Source organism: Hypomesus transpacificus, chromosome 18 (genome assembly GCF_021917145.1).
Source record: "Hypomesus transpacificus isolate Combined female chromosome 18, fHypTra1, whole genome shotgun sequence".
NCBI lineage: Eukaryota > Metazoa > Chordata > Actinopteri > Osmeriformes > Osmeridae > Hypomesus > Hypomesus transpacificus.
Window position 1 is genome coordinate 3,123,947 of NC_061077.1, and position 24,351 is coordinate 3,148,297.

A 24,351-nucleotide genomic window follows, 5' to 3' on the forward strand; every position below is an offset into this window, starting at 1 on the left:
TTGCCAGGCTGTATGCACTATGATCGAGCTTTTCCATCAACAACACAATACATGTCAAATGTATTGACACATTATATTAGGGGTAATTGAATGTTGTCTGTAGACATCATTAACACAATGAAAGGCAGTGAGAAGGCACTTTATAGGTCGCGTGACAAGTGCCAAATATACGGGAGAATCTTAGATAGACAGAGCGCGCACGCGCGCGCCGCTGGTAAACAGACTGCATGTGTGTGAAGTACAAACTTTCTCAAGCCAAGCGTTATGGAGGTCAGAGTTTCAGATAAACTGTTAGCTAGGTTGTAGCTAATGAATTTGTTGATAATAATGAACGTTTTGAACCTTTGCCTTCCCCTCTCCAGATATATTTTGATATACACCTTTAAGGTGGGGAACCTGTCGAGGGTTAGGGTTGACACAAAGAAAGTTTTCGAGCGTAAGAAGTTTACCGACTTTGAAGTTAGCCAAGGTTAGTCCCGGCATATAAGTAACGTAGACCAGCTGGTTACCTAAAGCAGGTCAGTACTAGTTTTGTCTGGATTTTTAAACGACCTGTTATGCTTCTCATCGTAAAGTATTTTACCTAGTAGTACGGTATCAAGGAATATAGCTAGTTCTTATCTAGCCTAGGCAAGCTTACTTTAGCTTAACGATATTACGGTAACTCAAGCAGAGAAACGTTTTACTGTACATGCTAGCCCTTTTACAGTAGCTAGCTGGCTAGCTTCCTGGTAGCTGACTAGCTTACGCGTGAGGCTTGACATGTTTAAACATAACGTAATGTATGTTTTATTTTGACATATGTTTTACCTTGTTGTCTGATCACTGTCAGCTCACATACAACGGAACATCGTTACTTTGGCAAATGCCTTTTCACTGGCCTCTTATTGGCTGAAGTGCTAACGTTAGCTGCCTGTCTAAATAAAAAATAAAAACAATTGATCGAAAATCTAAATGGTTGTGATAGCTAGCACAATGTTGACCGCCTATGAAAAGTTACCTGCACAACTCAAGGAAACATCTAATGCCAAGAAAGCCATTGCCCTTCTCATTGCTGCGTATGGAGTAAAAAAGCTGTATCCATTAATATGGGCTAAACTCGGCAAAAGGACATCTAAACCGCTGGGGGCTCCTCTGCCCCACTCCACTGAAGTGGTGGAAGTGTCCGCGAAGAAGAAGAGCAGCTCACCAGCCGTGAACCGAGAGTTTTTCCAGAGGTTAGGCCACCTGCTACGCATCCTTTTCCCCAAGTTGTTCTGCAAGGAGCTGGGACTACTGGGCGTCCATTCCCTGGCCCTGATTTCCCGTACCTTCCTCTCCATCTACGTAGCCAGTCTGGATGGCATGATCGTCAAGACTATTGTGAAGAAGGACCCCCAGGTAGGGTTGAGTTACTTCAACATAAATGGGTTCAGTGATAAATCATGTTTTTTGAAGTGTGCTGTCGAGGTGAGGTTAGGAGAGACGAATGTGTATGAGAGAGGGAGGAAGAAAGCAAGAGGAGAATGCATACATGACCTGTTTGATTATCTCCTCTTCTGTATGTCACTTACCTTATCCTGTGGGATGTCGTAAAGCAACATTGGCAATTTGAAATGTCAACAATGGCTCTATACCCCCCCCCCCCCCCCCCCCCCCCCCCAGGCTTTTGCATGGCAGCTGACCAAGTGGCTCCTGATTGCTGTGCCCGCCACCTTCATCAATAGTGTCATCCGCTACCTGGAGGGCCAGCTGGCTCTGGCCTTCCGCACCCGGCTGGTCGACCATGCCTACCGCCTCTACTTCTCCGACCAGACCTACTACCGTGTCAGCAACATGGATGGTCGGCTGGCCAACCCTGATCAGTCCCTCACTGAAGACGTGGTGATGTTCGCTGCCTCCGTGGCGCACTTGTACTCCAACCTGACGAAACCCATCTTGGATGTGGTTGTGACCTGCTACACTCTCATACGGGCGGCTGAGTCAAAGGGCGCCAACACCACCTTGCCAGCGGTCATCGCTGGTGTAGCCGTGGCAATCACTGCCAAGGTGCTGCGGGCGTTTTCGCCTCGCTTTGGGAAGCTGGTGGCCGAAGAAGCCAGGAGGAAAGGCGACCTGCGCTATATGCACTCCCGCATCATCGCCAACTCTGAGGAGATCGCCTTCTATGGAGGCCACAAGGTAAAAACAACGTATGGCATGTGGCGATTATAGTAGCCACAAGTTACATGTGCAGTCAAAGAAAGCCTGGTTTGCTCCACACAAGCACCTTTCTTTCGGGGCAATGTTCTGAGCACTCGATACCTGATGACACATGATGTGATGGAGACCTGAGGCATCGTATTGTTACAAGGTAGATCTGTGTCTGTCTGTTTGTCTCACTGTTCAAACATCCTAATCAAGGATCTTGAAATAGGTCCTTCTGCTCACAAGAGACTTTGCCAGTTTCTTTAGAAACCAGCCTGAACTTTGTTAAGAGGGTTGAATACTACAACACAGAACCCCTACTGACATTTGAGTCGTCTTTAAAGTGTTGTACTATACCAAGAAGAGAAACAGGAGTGTGGTAGGTGGAAAAAAGGAGTGCTTCCCTGATTCCTGTTTGTCAGCCTGGCTTTCATGTTCATATTGATTCAGTTTGTCTTCAGTAAACATCACATCATAGTATAAACACAGAGCAACAGCCTGACAGAACGTTCATCTCGACAACAATGTGTGTGGCTTTTAAAGATTGGCTGTTATCTTACAGGATTGACTGTAGTCTTGCCCCACAGGGGTCTACAAGTTGTGTTAGTTTCCCCTCCACGGTGTGTGGGGTTTAAAGATCCATGTGACAGGGAGGCAGTTCTACGTTGGTCAGCAGAGGACTGTCATGTGATGCAGAGGAACAAAGGCAGTAGAAAAGTACCAAGAGTGCAGTATTAGTGGTGTCAGGCTGTGACCTGATCCCAGGGATCTAACTCACTTATGGCTTTACACACGCTAACACACAACAGCTCCATTCAGCTCAATCGTAGCGTGGGTTTGAAGGTCAATCTTGTCGGTCACACCGTGTTTAAAACGAGCCACTGTATGGTCTGGAATTGACGTGTGGTGTTAACCATTTCATGGTGTGTGTTTGTGTGTGTTTTCAGGTGGAGATGTCTCAGCTGCAGCGGAGCTACAAGGCCCTGTCGTCTCAGATCAACCTGATCCTGTTCAAGCGTCTGTGGTACGTGATGCTGGAGCAGTTCCTCATGAAGTACGTGTGGAGCGCCTCAGGACTGGTCATGGTGGCCGTGCCCATCATCACCGCCACAGGATACTCCCAACATGGTACAACAGACTAAACATGCTGCAAATGTGGTCAGACACAGACCCAATATTCGAATGCAATACTAATATTTATGCAGTCATTTAATAGACGCTTTTATCCAAAGTTACGCACAGAGATGGATTTGAACCTCCATCCTCTTTATCTGCTGTCAAAGGCTTTACCACTGAGCTATATTCAAATATCCACGCTATATGGTTATACCCACATTCAAATCTGTTCAAATATAAACACATGATGAGAAATATAGTGTTAAACTGGCCGGGTCTGTGGCCACATGTGTTGTGAGAAACCTTCCTAATGTGTTTCTCTGCGTTTCCTTCTGGTTCTCTCTGTCTCTCGCTGCTGCCTCCCAGACTCTGAGGAGGTGAAGCAGGCTGCCATGGTGATGAAGGAGGAGGACCTGGTGAGCGAGCGCACGCAGGCCTTCACCACGGCCCGGAACCTTCTGAACGCTGCTGCAGACGCCGTGGAGAGGATCATGAGCTCTTACAAGGAGGTTAGAACCACTCACAGATTGTGAGGGGTTGGGGGCCAGACAGCACACAAACACACTTTTTGTCTCTCTCTCTCTTTTTTCCTGTCACTTACTTGCATAGACATCCTGCTCGCCCGCTTGCACTCCCTTTTTCTCTATGAATCTCTTTATTACAGACAGACTCACTTCTTCTGTCCTCTCTCTATAATCACATCACCCCTGGCTGATTATTAATTCCAGGATCTGATCTCCTTCCCCACCGGACCCCCTCTCTTCCCCCACCCGACCCACTCTCTTCCCCCACCCGACCCCCCTCTCTCCCCCCACCCGACCCCCTCTCTTCCCCCACCCGACCCCCTCTCTTCCCCCACCCGACCCCCTCTCTTCCCCCACCCGACCCCCCTCTCTTCCCCCACCCGACCCCCTCTCTTCCCCCACCCGACCCCCTCTCTTCCCCCACCCGACCCCCTCTCTTCCCCCACCCGACCCCCTCTCTTCCCCCACCCGACCCCCCTCTCTTCCCCCACCCGACCCCCTCTCTCCCCCCACCCGACCCCCCTCTCTCCCCCCACCCGACCCCCTCTCTTCCCTCCCAGGTGACAGAGCTGGCGGGGTACACAGCGCGGGTCCACGAGATGTTCCTTGTGTTTGAGGAGGTGCGGGCAGGGGTGTTCCGCCGCAGCGCTGGGGAGAACCTCCTTGCAGCAGGAGAACCTGGGCTCGAGTCACGCGTCATGAGACACGGCATGCGTGTGGAGGGACCACTGACCATCAGAGGTAAACACGCCAGGAACACGCCTCTTACATGCTCCATCCTTTATCACAAAGCGGTCCCACACTCATTGCACCGTGTGTGTGTGTGTGCAGGGCAGGTGATTGATGTAGAGAAGGAGATCCGTTGCGAGAACCTGCCCATCATCACCCCTACAGGTGATGTGGTGGTCTCCTGTCTCAACATCCAGGTAACACAAACCACCTCTGTGCCTCTCAGTACACACACGTTGCCTACACCCCAGCCCTTACTTACCTCAGCATCAAGGGCACAACAACCACACTACTGCTGCCTAGTCTCTACCATCCACACTGCCATCCTAGCCATAGTCCTCCTATTTCCTTTCCTGCACTTATCTAGAAAGAAGCGATAAGGCGCATGATGAGCAATGTCAGGTGAGAGAGCATTATCAGACAGTTTAAACCAGGTCAAAGTGACTCGAAGGGGGGGGTCTGTTCAGGCAACCACAAGTCATTGACCCGATGGGGAATGTCACCTCTGGACTATGCACTGTGAGAGCACAGTCAGCCTAGATGACTCCACAGGGCTGTGTGTGTCACATGAGGGCTTGTGCTCTGCGTGTGCAGGCGAGCAGGCAGGGACTAGACCCTGATGTCATCTCTGTGTAGACCGACACAAGACCACCAGCACTGACTCTGGCTCTGCTGCCATCCATTGACAATACTGCTTGAGGCTCTCCTCTACAATGACATGTTAACAGTTTCCGTGGGGCTGCCATTTGGTCTGTTAAGTTGTGTGTGTGTGTGTGTGTGTGTGTGTGTGTGTGTGTGTGTGTGTGTGAATGTCTGTCATAGAACACACACACATACACATACATCCTCACACAGACATGACATCCCTCTCTGAAGCATCCTTTCATGATTAATTCATGTGTTGAACCCTAAAGAGCTGTGTTAAATGGGTCATTAGAGTGCAGGGCTGGTGGCCTGACAGAGACAATGACCTGATTATGTCCTGACATTCCTGCTCCCAGGAGACACACACATACACACATGCACACACACACACATGCATGTGTGTGCACACACACTGAGGGAAGACACACGCTCCAGTGGTCATGCCCAGGGAGGGATTCCTGGGAGTTTTCCTGGGAGTTTTCTGTGATGTAGTTCAGAAAAAAAGGATGTTTCTGTCTGACTGGGACATGACATAGTTAAACTGGCTGATCTAGATCATGCATCAATATTGGAAGCTGTCAATTCCACATTGTGTATTTTGCCAGTGATGTTTTCTGCTATGGCCTATAGAACTATGACGGTGTTGTTCTGCTATAGAACCAAGACAGTGTTGTGTTCTGCTGGGAGGTCTGTGTGGAACCGGAAACCAATGCTAGGCTGGCAGGATGTGTTTTGCCATGACAACTGCACTCAATCCTGCTGACGCTGTTCCATTAGCCAAACAATACAGTCAGAACTGCCTCAACTTGCCCCGGCATGCACAGGCCTCGAAATTAACTAGCTAGCTACCAGCTAACATTAATTCCAAACAGCTAGCAAACTTAGTTTTTGGACCTCAGTATTTTTCTAACCCTGCATACGCTCGTGACCGCAGCCACTGCCGACATGACAAGACCTGTAGACCATCACATCAATTCATGCATCATAAATCATTTATTCAAAGAAAAAAAATGATACCTTTCGAAACTCCAGTGGAAGGAGAGAGGGGGAAAACAGAGAAGCCCAAAACTGAGTAGAGTGAAGAGTACAGTAGAATTAAGTAGAGTCCTCATCAAGTATTCATCAATGATGCAAGCCTATTTTTGCCCCAAAAAATCTAAAATATATTTTCAACCTTTCAACTCTCTTTGTAGAAAATATTTAATATACATTTTCTATAATATATACTACAGCCACACCAATAGTTGTCAGCCTCCATGAAACAAGCAAGAACATTGTGTATTCTATTGTGTACGGTTGGGACGGTCAATTTTGCACTTCTGGACGGTGCTGGGACAGTGAGGAAAAAAGTTAATGTGTGAGTGAGTGAATATGTGAGTGAGTGAATGTGTGAGTGAGTGAATATGTGAGTGAGTGAATGTGTGAGTGAGTGAATGTGTGAGTGATTGAATGTGTGAGTGAGTGAATGTGTGAGTGAGTGAATGTGTGAGTGAGTGTATGTGTGAGTGAATGTATGGCTGGCAGCGTCCACCCACTTCCCCAGTCTCACTGAGGGAACCCCCTCACTCTCTACGGTAGGCCAGCTCAGCTACCACCATTTCCAATCCCCAGCATCCCTGTAGGCTGGTGGCTGTATGTAGGCCGCCACACTGGCTTCTCTGCTCCTTTGATTCTCTTTCTGAACTTCTGATGTGAGGAATCTCTCACGATTATGTGTGGGATGGTTTCTTTGAAGTACAGAGAGAGGTGGAGTTGATCATTACACCTGAGGGCTCTCTCTCTCACACACACACATCACAAACACACATCGCACACACACACACACACACACACACACACACACACACACACAGGGCTTCTCCATTGAAGTCCACCTCTTCTAATGTTTGGTGATGCTATCACTACTGAATACAGATGCAGATGTATCATCTCAACTTTTGAGTTAACTGGTTTTTAACTACTTCTCTCTACTCTTTCATCCACCTCATACTCTCTTCCTTGACTATTCCTCACCTGTCCTCTGACTCTCTTTCCTTCTGGCTCTCTTCCCCATTACGGTTCCATGCTTACAATCTCCTCTTCTCCATCCCCTTCCCTTTGTGTCTTCCATTCTGCCCTCTTACCTCTCTCTTACCTCTCTTACCTCCCCCTCCATCTCTCCCCCTCCATCTCTCTCTCTCCATCTCGCCCCCTTTCTGCCCTCCTTCTATAATCCTCCCTCCCTCTCTTCTCTCCCAGGTGGAGGAGGGGATGCATCTGTTGATAACAGGTCCCAACGGATGTGGGAAGAGTTCTCTGTTCAGGATCCTGAGTGGCCTCTGGCCTGTCTATGGAGGGGTCCTTTACAAACCTCCGCCACACTGCATGTTCTACATCCCCCAGAGGTACTCTACCTTCCGCCTGTCCTCTGCAGCACTGGGAACTTGACAATCCCATGATTAAAAAAAACAAACAAACCTGGATTTAACCTTTTCTCAAATCCAGTCACGTGCGCAAATCAAATCATTTGAATCATTTTTCTGAGCTAATACAACATGCTAAATGCAATATTGATTGACTTTAAATAATGATGGATAGGATGTGAAAATGGCATGAAAGTAATGGGAGTGGCTGTTGGGTGTATTTGTGGCCAGGCCTTACATGTCTGTGGGGACTCTGCGAGACCAGGTGATCTACCCTCACACCCAGGAAGAGATGATTGAGAGAGGCTTCACTGAAAAGCAGCTGGAGGACATCCTTAGTACAGTTAACCTGAACTACATCCTGGAGAGGGAGGGAGGTGAGGAAAGGGGAGGGAGGTGAGGTGAGGGGAAGGGAAGAAGGGAGGGGAAGAGAGGGGAAGGAAGGGAGGGGAGGGGAGGAGAAGGGAAGAGAGGGAGGGAGGGGAGGGAGGGGAAGAGAGGGGAAGGGAGGGAGGGGAGGGGAGGGGAGGGGAGGGGAGGGGAGGGGAGGGGAGGGGAGGGGAGGGGAGGGGAGGGGAGGGGAGGGGAGGGGAGGGGGAGGGGAGGGGGAGGGGGAGGGAGAAAGGTTGATTTGGTTTTGTGAGATGTAAGTGTGTGTGTGTGTGTGGCCTCAGGTTGGGATTCAGAGAGTGACTGGAAGGACGTGCTGTCAGGAGGAGAGAAGCAGAGGATGGGGATGGCCCGGATGTTCTACCACAGGTCAGCCTGCTCAGTGACGACCAGACGGCCAAAGCTGACGTGAAAATGTTTTTTTTTTAAATGTTATTTTAACAAGCTTTATACCCCCTCCTCTCAGGCCTAAGTACGCCCTGTTAGATGAGTGCACCAGCGCTGTCAGCATCGACGTGGAGGGGAAGATCTTCCAGGCTGCTAAGGATTCTGGGATAGCACTGCTGTCCATCACCCACCGCCCCTCCCTTTGGTCAGTACGATCTGAGATTTTAGAACATTATAGGCCGTGTATAAAAATTGTCCCAAAATAGTGTTTTGTAAATAAGGCTGTTTAGGCAAAGGTACTATTTCAGTCACCAACCACCAGATGGCACTGCTGGTGTAATAGTCATCATTGCAGTGCAGACTTGTCAAATTGCTACCTTCGAATAGAACATTAGCTGCTTTTTATCTGTCAGCTGTCCACAGTCCCATTCCAACTCCAGCTATTTTGTGACTCACTTGGACAGGAAATACCACTCTCACCTGCTGCAGTTTGACGGGGAGGGCGGTTGGCAATTTGAGCGTTTGGACGCGTCCACAAGAGTTTCACTGCAGGATGAGAAGATACGCCTAGAGACTCAGCTCTCTGGCATTCCCAAGATGCAACAGCGTCTGGAGGAACTCTGCAACTTGCTTGGGGAAGACACTGCTCTGAGGAAGAAGGGAGAGATAGAGGGGCTCACGGAGGTGGAGGAAGAGGGCGATGGTCAGGGGAGGGAGGATGCGTAGGAACGCTGCAGAGAGAAGGCAGGAAGGAGGGAGACAGAAAGGCAAAAGGGAGGTGAGGGAGGGTAATGAAGGATGATGTGTAGAAATGTGTTTGTATTTTCTGAGATGGATGGAAGTTGTGTGCGTGTGTGTTCGTGAACTTGTCTGGAATGAAAATGAGAGGTGTGAGGATTGATAGTGACATGCCACCCTGCACTGCTTAATATGTCAAAGATAAGCAGGGGTTCAGTAGCCTTGAGCTGGTTTTGGGGAGTTGACAGGTTTTGGGACAGGTGTGTGTGTGTGTGTGAGTGAGAGAGAGAGAGAGAGAGAGATGAGTGAGGGGGTTCATACTGATGGGGGCTGTGTGAAGAGCAGGGGAAGAGAGAAGAAAGAGCTGCCAAATACTGCCAGGTGTTGTTGATGATGAAAGCTGCCATGAAAGGCTGCCACAGCAGTTTCCCCTCTTCCTGCAGTCTCACTGGAGTTCCAGAACTCTCCCTGGTGTGTTCTAGAACTCCCCCATGGTGTCTTTTAGAACTTTCCATACTATGCCTTAGAACCTCAGGTCTGAGCAGAGTCACATAGCCACAGAGATATATGTACAACATTGTCTGTACAACAGGTGATGTCATGCCAATGCAGCAGGTACCAAATGAATTACCTCCGTCCTGACTCGCATAAGAAAGAAATTAATAATAGTGTGTATACATTAGATTTTTTCCCCCTAAATGATTTTAAGAGAGATCTGGGCTGATGATGTGGGGACAGTACCTGAAGAAATACAATGGCATGCATACAGTACTGTTAGTACTATACATGATCGTCTTGGCCACAAAAACCACTCAAGTCAATTCTGCTCGGGTTTATGAAATATATATATATATGTATTTTTATATCAGAGCATGATAGTATATTCTCTACATTTTATATGAATGTATAATAGTAATTTTAATATATAGAAAATGAATTATTTCCCCCCCCATGTTAAGATTGACTTCTAATGTTTAACATGGTGGGGTAAGTGCCACTGTATGGCGTACATTTCCCCACAGCATTACAGCTGTAGAAAAGTGAAATCAATGCTGATTTTATATCAATTTTGTCAGTTTAGAACGTTTATTTTAGTCTTTCATGTTTGTCTCCACATGACTAAGTCGAGGTTTAATCATTTCCTATATATCCTAGAGTATTACATTTTTTTATGTTAAGCAGACAATTAACTAAGTCCATTTCCTTTGCAACCGATAAGGACTTTATTTGTGTCCGAAATAAATGGAGGACAGTACGCTACATACAACTCTTGTTTTTCTTTACATTCAGACATGCTCAGAAAACAAACAATCTAATACAACTCCATAGTGGCTTCCAAACACGAACACACAGTGAAACTCAATTATCATAAAGTGTGTCGCGAAGGTTAGTTACCAGCTCTCCGTCACCCTTTGGTATTCTCCTGTATCTGCCGGGCGGAGACAACCTTTTCCTGTGGCGAACCTGCTCCACGTGTTGCATTCTGGGTCTTCTCCGGTCGGGACAGCTTGCCCAGGCAGGGAACTTTTCCGAGTCTATTGCGAAAAGCTGAACGATGCGCTAGTTTGGGGCCGGGGGACGAGTAACACCCACTGCGCTGACTTATTTTATTCCATGTAAATCATAATCAAAGCTTCATCTTTATGACTTTCTTAGACAAGCGCGGCAGATAAACCTAACTTGCCGTATATTACGTGAAGGTAGGTGACTTTTTCTAATGTAGAAACTTGTCTTGTCATAGCTTTCCAGTCTGCCTGTCTATTATTGCGCTTCAGTGAGTGCAGTTTTAGTAGCTAGCCTTGGAACACATTTCCCCAGGTAGATGACTGCAAACTGTCTTTATGCAGTGAGAGTGAACAATATTACACTGGTGAAAAGTTTTGTTGCCAAATATTGTGGTGTTGGGCGTTTTAGAGTGTTTTGTCACTCGGCTTGTCAAGTCCATACTTAGGCACTTCAAGCATACGGAATAGTTCGCATTCCTCCATGCACGGTCGCTCTAGGTGTTTAACAGGCTTGAACGACTTTTCCTAGCTACCCAACACCTTTCTGTATCTTAGTAAAAATTATTATTCACTCAGAGAGAAAATCCTCTTACTCTCGCGTTTTCTTTAACAACAACAAAAAGCTAAAAACGTAAAATTGTCATTGGAGGAATTGTATGTGAGACCAGTCCACCTGTCATCCTTTAGCTACTTCACACTACGATAACAGTTTTTTTGCGGTGTGTTTGATTCCGTTGAATGCGAGTGAGTCAAGTGGTCGTGCTTAAAGACAGTTTGTCAGTAATGTTCAGACTTTGAGTTGCACTGGCTTTAGATTTGGCTATTAACATTTATGTGTTAAAAACGGTTTGGTCATTCATTTAATATTATTCTCCTTGTGCTGTTACGTGCTTTGGTTTTCCCAGACTTTCCATCCATTAGTCCACAGCCTTTGTCGTGTTTTAATGTAGCTTTTTATTATTTATTGTGCTTTTTATTATTTATCCTTTAGACTTTGATTAAGGAAATATTTATGAAATCCTGTAGTGACGTGCTGGAGGGGTGTTCAGTTTGGGTCCATTCACAGTAATGACAAGGAAATGAAGGGAAGTATGAATAAACAAACACCCACATAAACATGTTGATACATGTTTTGTTTGGTCGATCCATTCTGAATATGTCATTGTTGTGTTCGGTTGATTTGTACCTACTGCAGCATAGCATGCTACTGTTTGTGGTCGCTGAAGACAGTCCTGCTGTCCTCAGAAGTTACAGGCTGGTCCAGTCTGGTTCTTATCTCCTAGCACTGTCCCTGAACTTGCTATTCCTTCTCCTCAGCGTCCCAGGCTCAGTGTGTGTCTGTGTGTGTGTGTATCAGGTTGGTGTCACTCCCCAGTGTCAAACACACCATGCCTTCCATCACATAACCATTACATTGATTCAGAAAAATGCAGACGGTCACTGTCGAAGACAGATGTCTGATCGGGAAAGGTCTGACCTGGACTTCTACTCACCCTCACTTCCTGGCCAGGTTGATGATGTAATCAATGGTTGTTCCACTCCTAAATTCCCCCCTTACTTAATTACTCTGCTCCCTCTCTTCCCCCTGCCCTGGGATTAGATTAGGCTAGATTAGAGGAGGGGTTTTCCAGGCCTGATTACTTTGTTTCTTGTTAATAATCTGTAATCTGCTTCCTCACCTCCCCCACCACTCTCCCACCCTCCACCTCCCCCCGCTAGGCCATCTTGACCCTCTAATGATCTGACACCTACTCTACATGTTAGGCCCCTTAGGGACACTATCCCATTATGGACATGATGTACATCGCTTGTTCTTCTAATGGTCCCGCATCAGTTGACTATTATGTGTTTTGAGAATATTCAGATCTAGTCTTTTGTTTGCTCCATTTGAGTCAATTATTGTGTGATTGTCACACGAGCCGTATCAAATTGACATGTTGTTCTTGTAGATCTCCACGTCTTTGTTTGAGGATTTTGCCTGTTACTAATTGCTGTTTATAATCATGGATTTGAAAACGAAAAATGACAAGATAGAAAAACATTTAGGCCTGTTAACTGTTATGTAGACTGTGGCCGAGTGCTTTTGAATAGGCTCCTGCTAGCCCAAGACGTCAGAGTTTCCCTCCAGCCTCTGTTGATGGCAGACAGACTGATAGTGAGGCTGCTCCTCTCATGTGGCTCTGGTGACTATCATCACATATATTCCCATCTTTACATTTGAAGGCTGCCCAGAATACTGCCCTCACTCCCAACTCAATCTGGATTAGGAAGGGATTGTGTCTGTTTGGTTGAGACCACACACAAACATACCCACATATGCAGACGCGTATCACAGCATACAGACAGACACACACATACGTTTCAGGCTTACCAGGAGGATCAGGGGACAATGTTTAGACTTGATGACAAATGACTGTCTTAAATTGTCTTTAAATTGAATTAAGGTCAGTGCAGTGTGGTGATCTAAATTGTTTATTGATGTCTTCATAGTTGGATATGGTTTCTGTGTAAACATGAGGTTTGTTAGTCTTCCTGACTGTTTCTGTTGGTTTAGTCGGTGGATTTGTTGATTGGAATAGTGTAGCGTAAATAGTAGTCTGTTTAAACATCCAAAAACATCTTAAGTAGACCATGCAAAAAGGGAAATATATTTTCCCTTTAGGTGAATGCAAATGTGGAACACAGCCAAGAGAGTAGACCTACTGGTCTGTCCAGTTTAGTGTGCGTGCTTGTGTTTGCATGTGTGTCAGCATTGTTCATCCGTGTGTTTATGGTGTCTTTGTATTTGAGTGCGTATGTGTGTGATACGTGTGTGTGTTAAGGGGGTGTAGCCTTCTGGGGGAGGGGATGACAGAGCAGAGAAACCCCATGAGAGAGGAGCGGAGTTAGGGGGGGAGGGATTTTGAAATGCATGTGTGTGTATATACACGCGCGTGCCTGCATGTGTGTGTGTGTGTGTGTGTGTGTGTGTGTGTGTGTGTGTGTGTGTGTGTGCATGCATGTGTGTCTGTGTCGACACCTGCTCTCTACAACCGGATTATCTTAGCCTCTCCATTCTGTCTCATCGCCTAAAGTGTTTTGTCATGCAGGCGCGGGTCTCTCTCCTCCAGACTGTGGTGGTGTGGCTCAAGTGCATTTAGCGTCGGGAAGCCTTTCTTTGGCAGTAATGTTTTCATTTGAGCCTCCGTTCACCTCACTAAGAGAGGAGGCTTTTTGGAATTATGATCAAGTGCCCTAGCCAGCTGATTAAATGCATTGCTTCCACAACACACAAGCTGCCCAACCATCTGTTTCTTTGAATGATATCAGTTAGAACTGTCTGTGCGTGTGCGATTCCACCGTGCCAGAGAATCAACACCTTGCTCTGCATGCACAAACCAGAGATGTCACTTCCACAGCAGGATGCCAGGAAATGCTGTTCGAGAATGTTTCTTATGATGTTTCTCTTTTTGGCACACTCACATTTTTGGCACACTCACATACAAACTCAAGCACACACGGGACACACACACAAACACACAATTATCTATCTATCCATGATCTATCCATCTCTTGGTTTCTTTCTCTTTTAAAGTTGCCTTTTTCCATGAACTGCAGTGTTGCAGCATTGCAGCATTGACCCCTGTGTACCTTTGACTGTTATTGTATCTCTGCTTGATTCTGGAGAGAAGTCTTTGATTTCTGAATTCTAATGAGGTGATGTGTTGAGGATGAAAGGGAGAAGGAGTCAGGCCTATTCCCTTGTGGCTCAGTTAGCAGCTTGTTCAGCCCGGCGGGCCATCGCTCTCTGTTTAGGTGTGGTCCGAGCCCACGGGTGGTGTGTGTGTGTGTGATATCAAGAGGGTTTGGTACCCCACTCATCATCTCCTTGCAGAGAAAGCTTTGTGAGGAGAGGTATGGAGTAGGGGTGGGAATCTTTTGGTAGTTTTCGAATCGATTCTTGGGGTCACGAATCGATAAAAAATCGATTCACGTTTTTTTGCGATTTTGAATCCCCCAAAAAACGTTTATATATATTTATTTTTTCATTTGTGAATCGATGTGAATCGCTAGAAGACTGAATCGCGATTCAAATGTGAATCGATTTTTTCCAACCACCCCTAGTAAGGAGTAAAGGGGGGGATGATAGCCAGAGCCGTATGTGTGTTTCTGTGTTTGAGATGGGTGTCTCTTGGGTGGGAGGGGGGAGCGCACGGTGCTGCCCGCGGCCCCCTCCAGGGCTGATCCCAGCAGATTGATGGAGGGGGGGTGGTTAAGGATCCTTGGAGTGCACAGACAGATTAGGACCACCACCCTCCTTGGCTCCCTCCTCCTCCCCCCTTCTCACACCATCACCCCCCAGCTCAGACACAGATCCTGTCAAGTGTGGTGGCTGGCTGTGAGAAGAAACCTTCATCATGCCAACTGCTGTGTTGCCCTCCCCAGCCCTTGTCAGTACGCACCACGCATGCACATTTTCACACACTCACACACACCCACAGATGCAGAGTGGCCAACCAAAACAAATTTAAGTCTTGAAAGGCGCTTACGGTGTCATTATAAATTTATAGCTTTTTTGATATATCATGCATATTGTTCCCCAGGCAGTGGACTCATCTGCCTTTCCAAACAATTGGACAATCTCAGTTCAATTTGCAATTAATTTCTTTTCAAACGGACATCTCAATTGCTCAAACGCAATCTGCTCAGTGGAGAAAGGGAAAAAAATGTATTTCACTCTTCAGTTTGACTTGGGTGCTCTAGCATATAAAATATGATCCTGTGGACTAACACAGACTTTTTCTGCTGAGACTTCCTCTACACACGGTCATGCCGGGATTGACCAATGGCAGGACTAGTCCTAATCCCGTTGCCATCTGTGGTTGTCAGATACAGCAGCAGAGATGTGGGATTATGCTGCCATAATCTAGGTCTGGTTTAGGGGAAAACAAGGTACTTACCCTCCTGCAGTGCTCTAATGCTAGCTGGTGTTTCTCAGCCTGAGCCAAATAAATGGAATGAAGGAATGTCTCTCTCTCTTCCCCTCTCTTTCTCCCCCGCCCCCTCACTCCCCCTACTCTCTTTATCTCTCTCTCTCGCCACACCCCACCCCCCAACCCTCCCCCCCAGTGTCATGTGGAATCCTCTCATTAGGGGTGGCATTGATATGAATTTTCATAAAAACAAAGAGACAGTGTGAAGGTTACTATTACATAGTGTGTTGATGGTTAAGTGTGGAGAATTTGGAGTCTGTGGCTTGCCCGGATATAGAGTGAAACAGATCAGGCCAGAGAGACATCAGACAGGGATAGACTGAGAGTATGGCTTGTGTCCTTGTTCATAGGGCGGTTGTATGGAATGTCATTACTTATAAACATTATCAGAGCGAAGGACGTGTTAAATTGTTTTGGATGACCTCTGTCATTGGCAAAATAGGCTTTTGTCGTCCCTTGATTGAGCATTTAGAACTGAATTGGTCACATTGTATTGAAACCCCATGCTACTTTTGATTACTGCAACACATCAGCAACACTGTTCCAAATATCTCAGTCATTGTCATTGACACAGCAAGTTGTTTCTTAAGAGGAACAGTAGGCTAGGAACAGTAGGCTAGAAACAGTAGGCCAGGAACAGTAGGATTGCAGAAATACCTGATTGCAGTAGAGTAGACAATCATGGCAACCTAGATTCCTTTGCTCTTGTGTGGACTGATCAGTCTCCCAAAACATAATGACCATTTACTGATGTTATTAAACTGTGCCCACACTCAGCTTTCTTGGGGACTGACAACACAAAGTATAGAATTTAGAAAGTGTTTTTATTTTGTTGATGTTTCTTTGAAGTTGACCCCAGCAGTGTATTACTAGCTAGTAGCTAGTTTAGTTGAAGCTAACAGTTGATTTAATAGCTAGTCGCTCAGCTAGGCTAAGCTAGCTAGTTGCTGTAGCACTGACCCCGGAAAGCCCATGATCTGATCTGTACTGTATGTAAAGGAGAAGTTAGCTTATGGCCAGTTGTCTTTCATTGACCCTAGACTGGGTTTCACCAACTCTGATCCCAGCAAGACTGCTTATCCTGTGTGTGTTTAGAGGAGTGTTTGATCTCACACTGTTTGTTCTGACTGAACACACAACTCCGGGGGAAACACACACATTACAGTACCATGGTTGGTTAGGAACAGGGAGCTAGGGTGCTGGAAGCGCTTATGATTGGTAAGAATGGTCAGCACCAGGAAGCTATGTGGAGAGTTAGTACCAGGTAATGGGTTCTATCTGTCAGTCTGTTTGCCCGCCTGGCAGTCTGTCGCCCTGCTCTCCTGTTCTCTCTCCACACCCAATTTCTCTCTCTTGTTCCTCTCCATTGGCCTGTCTCTTCCTGTCTCCCCCTCCCCCTATAGTCTACAGTCTACCCTCAGACCCTGTGTTTCTAACAGGCTGCCTATTCCTATGAGGCAGATAATGAAATTTAGTTTCTTAGCCCATTCAGGAGGGTCAAGGAGCAGGGGAGCAGAGCCCTTGCTACCGTGCCAATTTGTCGTTTGGTTTTGTCTCCTTCAATTCATACAGGGCTTTATCGACAGGACTCGACACACTGGCTGTGTTTACAAAGCCTGCTTAGGATAGAAGAAGGGACTTGGATGGACACACACACTTTCTCTTCTGGAGAGTTCCCCATTCAGCTGCTGTCAGTCCCCCTTTCCCATCCTCTGCCTCTCCCTTCCTCCCCCCCCCCGACCTTCCCCTTCCCCTGGGAAACACACACTGTCCCTGTTGATTTACTCCCCTGGCTAATAAGTAGGCGGCCAGCCCGTTGGTGAAAGTGTACCTTCTGTGTTTGCGCGTGTGCACGTTCACTGCATATGGATGCGTGTCTTAGTGTATTTGATGTGAGGTTTTGAGTAAGGCCTACATGCCTGTCAGCAGTGAAGGCTGAAGCCTCCTCTTGTATCCTGCCAGTGGGTTACAGCTCTTCATGGACTGGCTCACCTTCAGCTGTGGCCAAAAGTATTGGGAGCGACATACATTTTGTGTTCACGAAGCTTACTGGGCCTTGGCATACATGACTGCTAACATATTTCAGTAGTCATATCATCAGCATCAGCATCAGGGGAAAGTGTGAACTAGTTCTAGCCAGGTGAAATTCCTCCATCATTCTGATTGGATTCTAAGAGCAGATAGACTGTTGTAAAAGAGGGGACTATTTGCATATATTGAAAAGTTTCGCCCCCAAAAAGCTTACAAAAATATGAAATGTGCCTTATTGTGATTCCAGTATTCTATACAAACGTGAAAACATTTTCCTCAAATACTGAACCAGCAAACTTTGCAAAACACAACATTTGTCATTGCCAAAACTTATGGCCACGACTGTACAATGATAACTAACTGGCTAGCTGGCTGACCTACTAGCTAGCTGACTCAGACTGGCTAGCTGACTAACTCACTGTCTGACCTATAAGCTATCTGACTGAATAGCTGACTGACCTGTTAGCTCACTGACTGGTTAGCAAGCTAGCTAGCTGACTGGCTAGCTGGCTGACTGGCTGTTATACTAGCTAGCTGGCTGAGTACAGGCCAGCCAGGGCAGACCAACCACATGACTAGCTAGCTGGCTGGTTGGCTAGCTGGCTGACTGGCTGTTATACTAGCTAGCTGGCTGACTACAGGCCAGCCAGGGCAGACCAACCACATGACTGGCTAGCTGGCTGGTTGGCTGACTGGCTGTTATACTAGCTAGCTGGCTGACTACAGGCCAGCCAGGGCAGACCAACCACCTAACTAGCTGGCTGGTTGGCTAGCTGGCTGACTGACTGGCAAACTGTCCTGCAGGCTGACTAGAGTTCCTGAGCATAATCATGGTGCTTGTTGTTGAGGAAGTGTCTGAGTCCTGTTCTTGTGAAGATGTATTTTTACTCTCTCTTCTCCCTCTCTTTTCTCCTTTTCCATTGCGTCCTTTCTCCTCCCCGGTTTCCTCTCCAATGTCTCTGTTGCTCCCCTCCTCTTCCTTCCTCTCCTTCCTCCCTCTGTCTTTTCACTTACACACACACACACACACACACACACACACACACACACACACACACACACACACACACACAGATAAACATTATCTCTCTCACACACACTCACACATATGCACGCACTTCCCCGACCAGTGTGTGTGTCTGTGAGATGGAGATTTGCAGTGCAGATTATAGAGTGTGTAATAATGTGTGTCAAAGACAGGGGTGGCACTTTAATTGGTGCCTTTGCCATGCAGCTGTCTAAAAGCAGATGCATCTGTTTCACTTGTTTGCTTAGAAAAGGCACACACACACACATACAGGCATGCATACCACACATGCTGTCATAGACATTACGGACACACACATGGTCATTTAGCTTTTTGTTGAGTCCACTTAATTTAGTTTGTTGTTATAAACCAACACCCTTTTAAACAGACTTTGTGAATCAAATGAAACGGCTTGTGTGATTTTTGGGGGTCTTGGTAAAGGAACCTGATAGAGTAGGGGCAGGGAGGATTTCTTTGTCCTTTTGGACAAGGGCTAGGCTACATTTTGATGGGTTAAACTGGAGTGTGTGTGTGTGTGTGGGGGGGGGGGGGGTGGTGTTAACAGATGATGCTGATGCTGGTGGTTGTGGTACGTTGTAACAGAGAGGGGATTATTTCTTCATAATGGAGGCGGATGCGTTTGAATCTGCCTCAGATTAAGGGTTAAGTATAGCCTAGATTAGCAAATGTAAGATATGGCACAGGAATGTAGGCTACATATGTCACCACTAGCTGTTACTGTAGTGTACAACATGTCTGCCTGGCACATTTTGTGTTTGCATATGTAAAAGAAAAAACAAACTAATATATTTCTCTTTTCTGGTTTTGTTAACAATTTCAGCCTTTTCACCTAAATCCTGCTGTTATCACACTGACTGTAGAAGGTCCTTTAAGTGATGAATTGAGATATTTGGTCTATGACAGCAACTCTTTTTTGTGGATGATTTAAGTGTGAATGACACCGTTACCAAAATAGTAGAATAAGTTATCCTTGTAGGAACACTTCTCAGGGTTGTTCTAGACTATGAAAGCAAGCTTGTTGCCCGTCAGAATGAAAGACAGCCCTGAGTGTGGTCTTCCATCTCTCACGTGTCGGTCAGTCTGGCAGTTTGCCTAACCTGTTAGTCTACATTTCCTAGAACAGCTAAAGGCCTTTGGTGTACAGGACGCTACAGGCAGCAGTGTTTAACCAGCTTGCCTGCAGCTCTGCCTTTCTGTCCTTCCTGCCTGCCTGTTTGCACTCTTGCCGGCCTGCTTGCTTTCCTGTCTGCCTTCCTTCCTTTATGCCTTCTCATCTGTCTGGATTACCCTGTTTTTCTCTCTGTCAATCTTCATGAACAGATAGCAGATAACAGTAGCTAATGTGATAAAAGAATAATTTCTGTAAAACACTTTTGAAGTAGGGCTCCCTCCAGTATCTAGTGCATATTGTCCTAAGGATTTATGATTTTATTGATGAATTTTGAATTTAACAAGTTAAACACACGTTGGCAGTTATTGGCAGTGCAGTTTGTTTCAACATTGGTTAGATTATTAGTGGCATCTTTTCCATGCCCTTGAAGACCAGGAATCTAATCGCTAAATCTGTCATTTCTGTGCCGACCCCCACCCTTGTGTAACCCCCAACTCCCTTTGCCACAGGCTTAGAACAGTTACAGCACTGTACATTACTGTGACTGCATAAAACACCATCTGAATAAGCCTGTCAGTCACACCAGAGGAGTTGTTTAACTGGACTGTTGATGGCCCATTATGACCCAGTCACCTGACAGAGAGCTGCTGGTCAGCCATGAAGGGACCTTCACACTGGGCTCTGGAAACGAACTTTGAGACAGTAGCTCAATCTTCTGATGCTTAAACTCATGACATTCGGCTGAGATGCACATTTGTTTTCAATGTGTGTGTGTGTTTGAGAGAAAGAGAATGAGTCTGTGTGTGTGTGTGTGTGAAAGAGAGAGAATGTGTGTGTGCGTATCGTGTGCGTGTGAGAGAGAAAGGGATGGAGAGTGTGTGTCTCCGTTCTGGACTGCAGAGAAAGACCTTCAGTTGAGTCAGGCATTGTCCAGAGACACGAGGAGGCAGTCAGCTGACCTCATTCTGACAACATCTCCTCCGACAAATGAACAAGCTTTGATAACAGACAGAGTGAAGCTGCTCACAGACAGCTGAACACCATTGATCTGTTATGGTAATCTCGTCAAACCCGAGAGTTGGCTAGTTGTAGTAATGTCTACAGCTCATCCTAACTAAGTTAGCTTTGCAGTTTTCTAATCTAGTTTGCTGCGTCTTGTGTGGTTTTCTCCAAAGGACGGTAATCTGAACGAGCAGAAATCCTTTATTTTCCAGCGTAGCTTGTTGTCGAGTCATTACTGGGTCCCTGTGCCAGAGGCAGCAGCCTGGTATTTGGCTGGTGCTGCAGAGGAAGCCAAGCGGCAGGGGAGGTCAGGGGTCATCTCCAGCCACACTGGACACACTATTGGCCGCACAATAAGAGAGCTGTCTCTAGCCCTGCTGGGGTCGCTCGACTTCCGTTAACACTCAGGCCCATGCTCGTGGACACAGGCACACAGGCACATGCCCACGCACATACACACAGAGGCACACGCACTCTCTCACACCCGCATACACGGACGGGTGTGCACACATGCTCACACAACACTCACAAGCACACACACACACAGCCCATCTTTATCAAGTCAGCCTTTGATATTGTAATGGGCATGCTGTCTGCACAGTTTAAGGGCTGGACATGATTGGACAGTTGGGGAGGCGAGATGGAAAGAGAGACTGAGGGAGGGAGTCAGGGACGGAGGAATGTGGTGTGAACGAGAGAGAGAGAGAGAGAGAGAGAGAGAGAGAGAGAGAGAGAGAGAGATAGAGAGAGAAAGGGGGAGAGAAGGGGGAGAGAAGGGGGAGAGAAGGGGGAGAGAGTGAAAGGGCAGAGATGGAGAGAAAGGAAGAGATAGAGGGTAAGGGAGAAAGGGCAGAGTAGCTGTGCTGCTAGACAGAATGACCAGGGTACAATCCCAGTCTTTCACTACTAAAGGACATCTCCTTTACTATCCTCCTATCCTCTCTTCCATCCTCCCTACACTATCCTCCCTTCAATCCTCTTCCATCCTCCCTTCTATCCTTCCTACTAACCCTTTTCTCCTTTTCCATCATCCCTACTATTCACCCCTATCCTTCCTTCTACCCTGCCTATCCTTTCCTACCCATTCTTCCATGTTCACTTCTACACAAGCTTTGACAGAAAGAAAAGAATGAGTGAGAGAGAGAGAGAAGGTGTACGTGTCTGTGTCAAATCATGCATGCTCGGATGTGTACGAGAGTGTGTCTTTATTTGTACTTGTGTGTGTGTGTGCACGTGCATTTGTGGGTGTGTGTGTGTGTGTTCAGCCATGCTCCAGTAAAGCCTTTGTTCTTCTTCTGCTTTTATGGTCCAGTTGAAGGACAAGAGGATCAACCAGGTTTATTTTTTTAGCCCAGCTACCTTATTATTAAACCAATTATCACCTTGCATTCAGGAGCTAAACTGTCTGCCACCCAGCTACACCTTACGTGATCTACGATTAGAGCAACAATATATAATGGCGCATATTACTGAAACGGAAACACAAAAGAAATCTGCTACAGTTTTGCCTAGACCCTGAATATTATATTTATGAACACCACGAAAGGAAGTATCCAGGCCTCCATTGTATAGCAGTTGGCAGACTCGACTGGGAGGTTATCCCCCTTACAATGGTGCAATTAAGATCCTTACCTTCTGCCAGATAAGGTGTTTAACCATGTTAGTCAGGACAAGGGGGATTACATGAAGGCTGGGACCCTGCTCTCCTCTGAGGCACAATGCAGACCCAACAGCTGGGTCATTACAGAGATCCGGCACACAATTAATCCACTGATATACCTATTAGTTTTAATTATCGAAAAATATTCCTTCATTGGGTTCTCCCTTGAAGTCCCCAAGACTGCCAGCCCGCCCAGTCTGACTGTATGCAGCCGTGACCTGTCTTTGTTGCTGCTCCTCCAGGTGCTGTGGCTGCTTGACCTGGCCTCTGTAGGGGGTCTAACCACTAATCCATGACCTCACCCCGGGTCCCACCAGCCAGGCTTGGTTAATGAGGCCGGGTCCTTACTCTGCTCCATGGCTCTGAACACGCCTGTCAGCTGGCTGGTTAAACATCCTTCAAGTGTGGAGTGTGTGTCTGTCCTGGACTCTGTATGTTTGCATTGTCTATTGTTGGCAGGAAAGGATTGGTGTTTTTAGGGCAGAACGTTACAACTCACTGACAAACAAACCATCATTGTTGTGTGGAGGACTCTTGTTGTCCAGGCAGCGAGAGAGGGAGAGGGAGAGGAGGAGAGGGAGAGCAGGAGAGGGAGAGAGGTATGCGCGGATCTGCTTTATTGTCTCTTAATTGAAAAGTTCTTCACCAGCTCATTATAGAACAGTTTGCACAAAACAGACAGGTCTCACCTCCATTCAGTAGGTCTGTGTCTCCGGGTCCTAGCAAGGACTCTTATTCCCCCCTGGGTTCTGTCACCTCTCTTATCTCTACCATCCCTCTGTCTTTCTATGTGTGTCTCCGAGTCTTGATCTCTCTATCTCCTTCTCATTGTGCTCTTCTGCCCCCTTATTCTATGATATTATTCACTGTTTGTTTCTCTCTATTCTGTGTCCCTCTCCTTCTCCTTTCTTTCCCTCTTTCTATCTCTCTCGCTCATGTTCCCCCTCCCTCCCTCCCCTCTCATCAGTGATGCTCTCATTTTTCTCCACCTGCCATCCATGGTTTCCTCCCACCATCATGCACATTTCCTCCCAATTACTGTGGGTCACCCTTAACCCTTGGCCTTGTACGTGCACACTCTCTCTCTCTCTCTCTCTCTCTCTCTCTCTCTCTCTCTCTCTCTCTCTCTCTCTCTCGCACACACACAGACCCCTCCCCCTCGCATTAATTACCCTCTCCTCTTTCCTCTGTCATATCTCCCTCTCCAACACCAACACCCCCTCTCTGTGTGTCTCTGTCGCCCTGCCTCTATCTTTTACTCTAGCTCACATACTTTCTCTCTCTCTCTCTCTCTCTCTCTCTCTCTCTCTCTCTCTCTCTCTCTCTCTCTTTCTCTCACTCTTTATATCAAACTCTTTCTCTCACCCATCTCATCCCCTTTCTCTTTCTTCTCTTTGCCATCCTTTCTCCTCCCCTCCCATCATTCATCCCCCTCTTTCTCCCTCTGTCAGACCCCGGGATGTTTTCCTGTGTGTCCCTCTGCACTCCCCCAGGCCACCCCCCCCCCCCCCCCCCCCCCTCTGTGTGATGGATTAATATTGTATGAGGGCCTTGATGAGGCCTGTTCACTGCTGGACAAACAGTCCCAGCTGATCTCACTGGTGCCCAAATGCGTGCACACACTTACACTCTCTCTCTCTCTCTTTCACTCTCTCTCTCACACACACACACACACTCACTCATTCAGCCCTCAACCCACCCCTGGAGCGTCTATAACACACACATGCAAACACACGCCCACACACAATGGACTGTCATCATTCTGTGTCATGTTGTGAACCACTGACCACAACAAGCTTTATTAGATGTGGTATCAGACAAACGGCAGATAGGGCCAACACCCTTTAACTCTCCAGTCTGGAGATGGTTGATAAGACAACATTGCAGCTTTCAAAGGAATCACTCCCACGCTTGGTTTCACCTA

At 46.9% G+C, this 24,351-nt stretch overlaps 2 protein-coding genes across 3 annotated transcripts in view; both read left to right on the forward strand.

Moving 5' to 3' along the window:
- Positions 1–191: 191 nt before the first annotated feature.
- On the forward strand, positions 192–10,361 carry abcd1 (ATP-binding cassette, sub-family D (ALD), member 1). 2 transcript variants are annotated; one of them, XM_047039264.1, is made up of 11 exons: positions 196–1,380; positions 1,645–2,160; positions 3,114–3,294; positions 3,649–3,791; positions 4,367–4,547; positions 4,638–4,732; positions 7,419–7,564; positions 7,814–7,959; positions 8,257–8,341; positions 8,439–8,564; positions 8,824–10,361. In XM_047039264.1, exons 1-11 carry the CDS (start codon positions 955–957, stop codon positions 9,083–9,085), a joined length of 2,307 nt encoding a protein of 768 aa, XP_046895220.1. In that variant the 5' UTR covers positions 196–954; the 3' UTR covers positions 9,086–10,361. The 2 variants fall into 2 exon arrangements, with proteins under 2 accessions (XP_046895219.1, XP_046895220.1); XM_047039263.1 differs by having other exon boundaries at positions 192–1,380; positions 4,367–4,732.
- Positions 10,362–10,561: 200 nt separating this feature from the next.
- Positions 10,562–24,351, forward strand: part of plxnb3 (plexin B3) — a 42,722-nt gene continuing 28,932 nt past the window's right edge. The window contains 1 exon segment of the mRNA XM_047039262.1: positions 10,562–10,797. The gene's annotated coding sequence lies outside the window, so the exon portion shown is untranslated.

Excerpts from the sequence above, each read along its gene's own strand:
- abcd1 (XM_047039263.1), top strand. The coding sequence starts at position 955 with ATGGTTGTGATAGCTAGCACAATGTTGACCGCCTATGAAAAGTTACCT. Across the intron at positions 7,565-7,813 it reads ATGTTCTACATCCCCCAGAG|GCCTTACATGTCTGTGGGGA; the intron begins GTACTCTACCTT and ends ATTTGTGGCCAG. Across the intron at positions 8,342-8,438 it reads GCCCGGATGTTCTACCACAG|GCCTAAGTACGCCCTGTTAG; the intron begins GTCAGCCTGCTC and ends CCCTCCTCTCAG.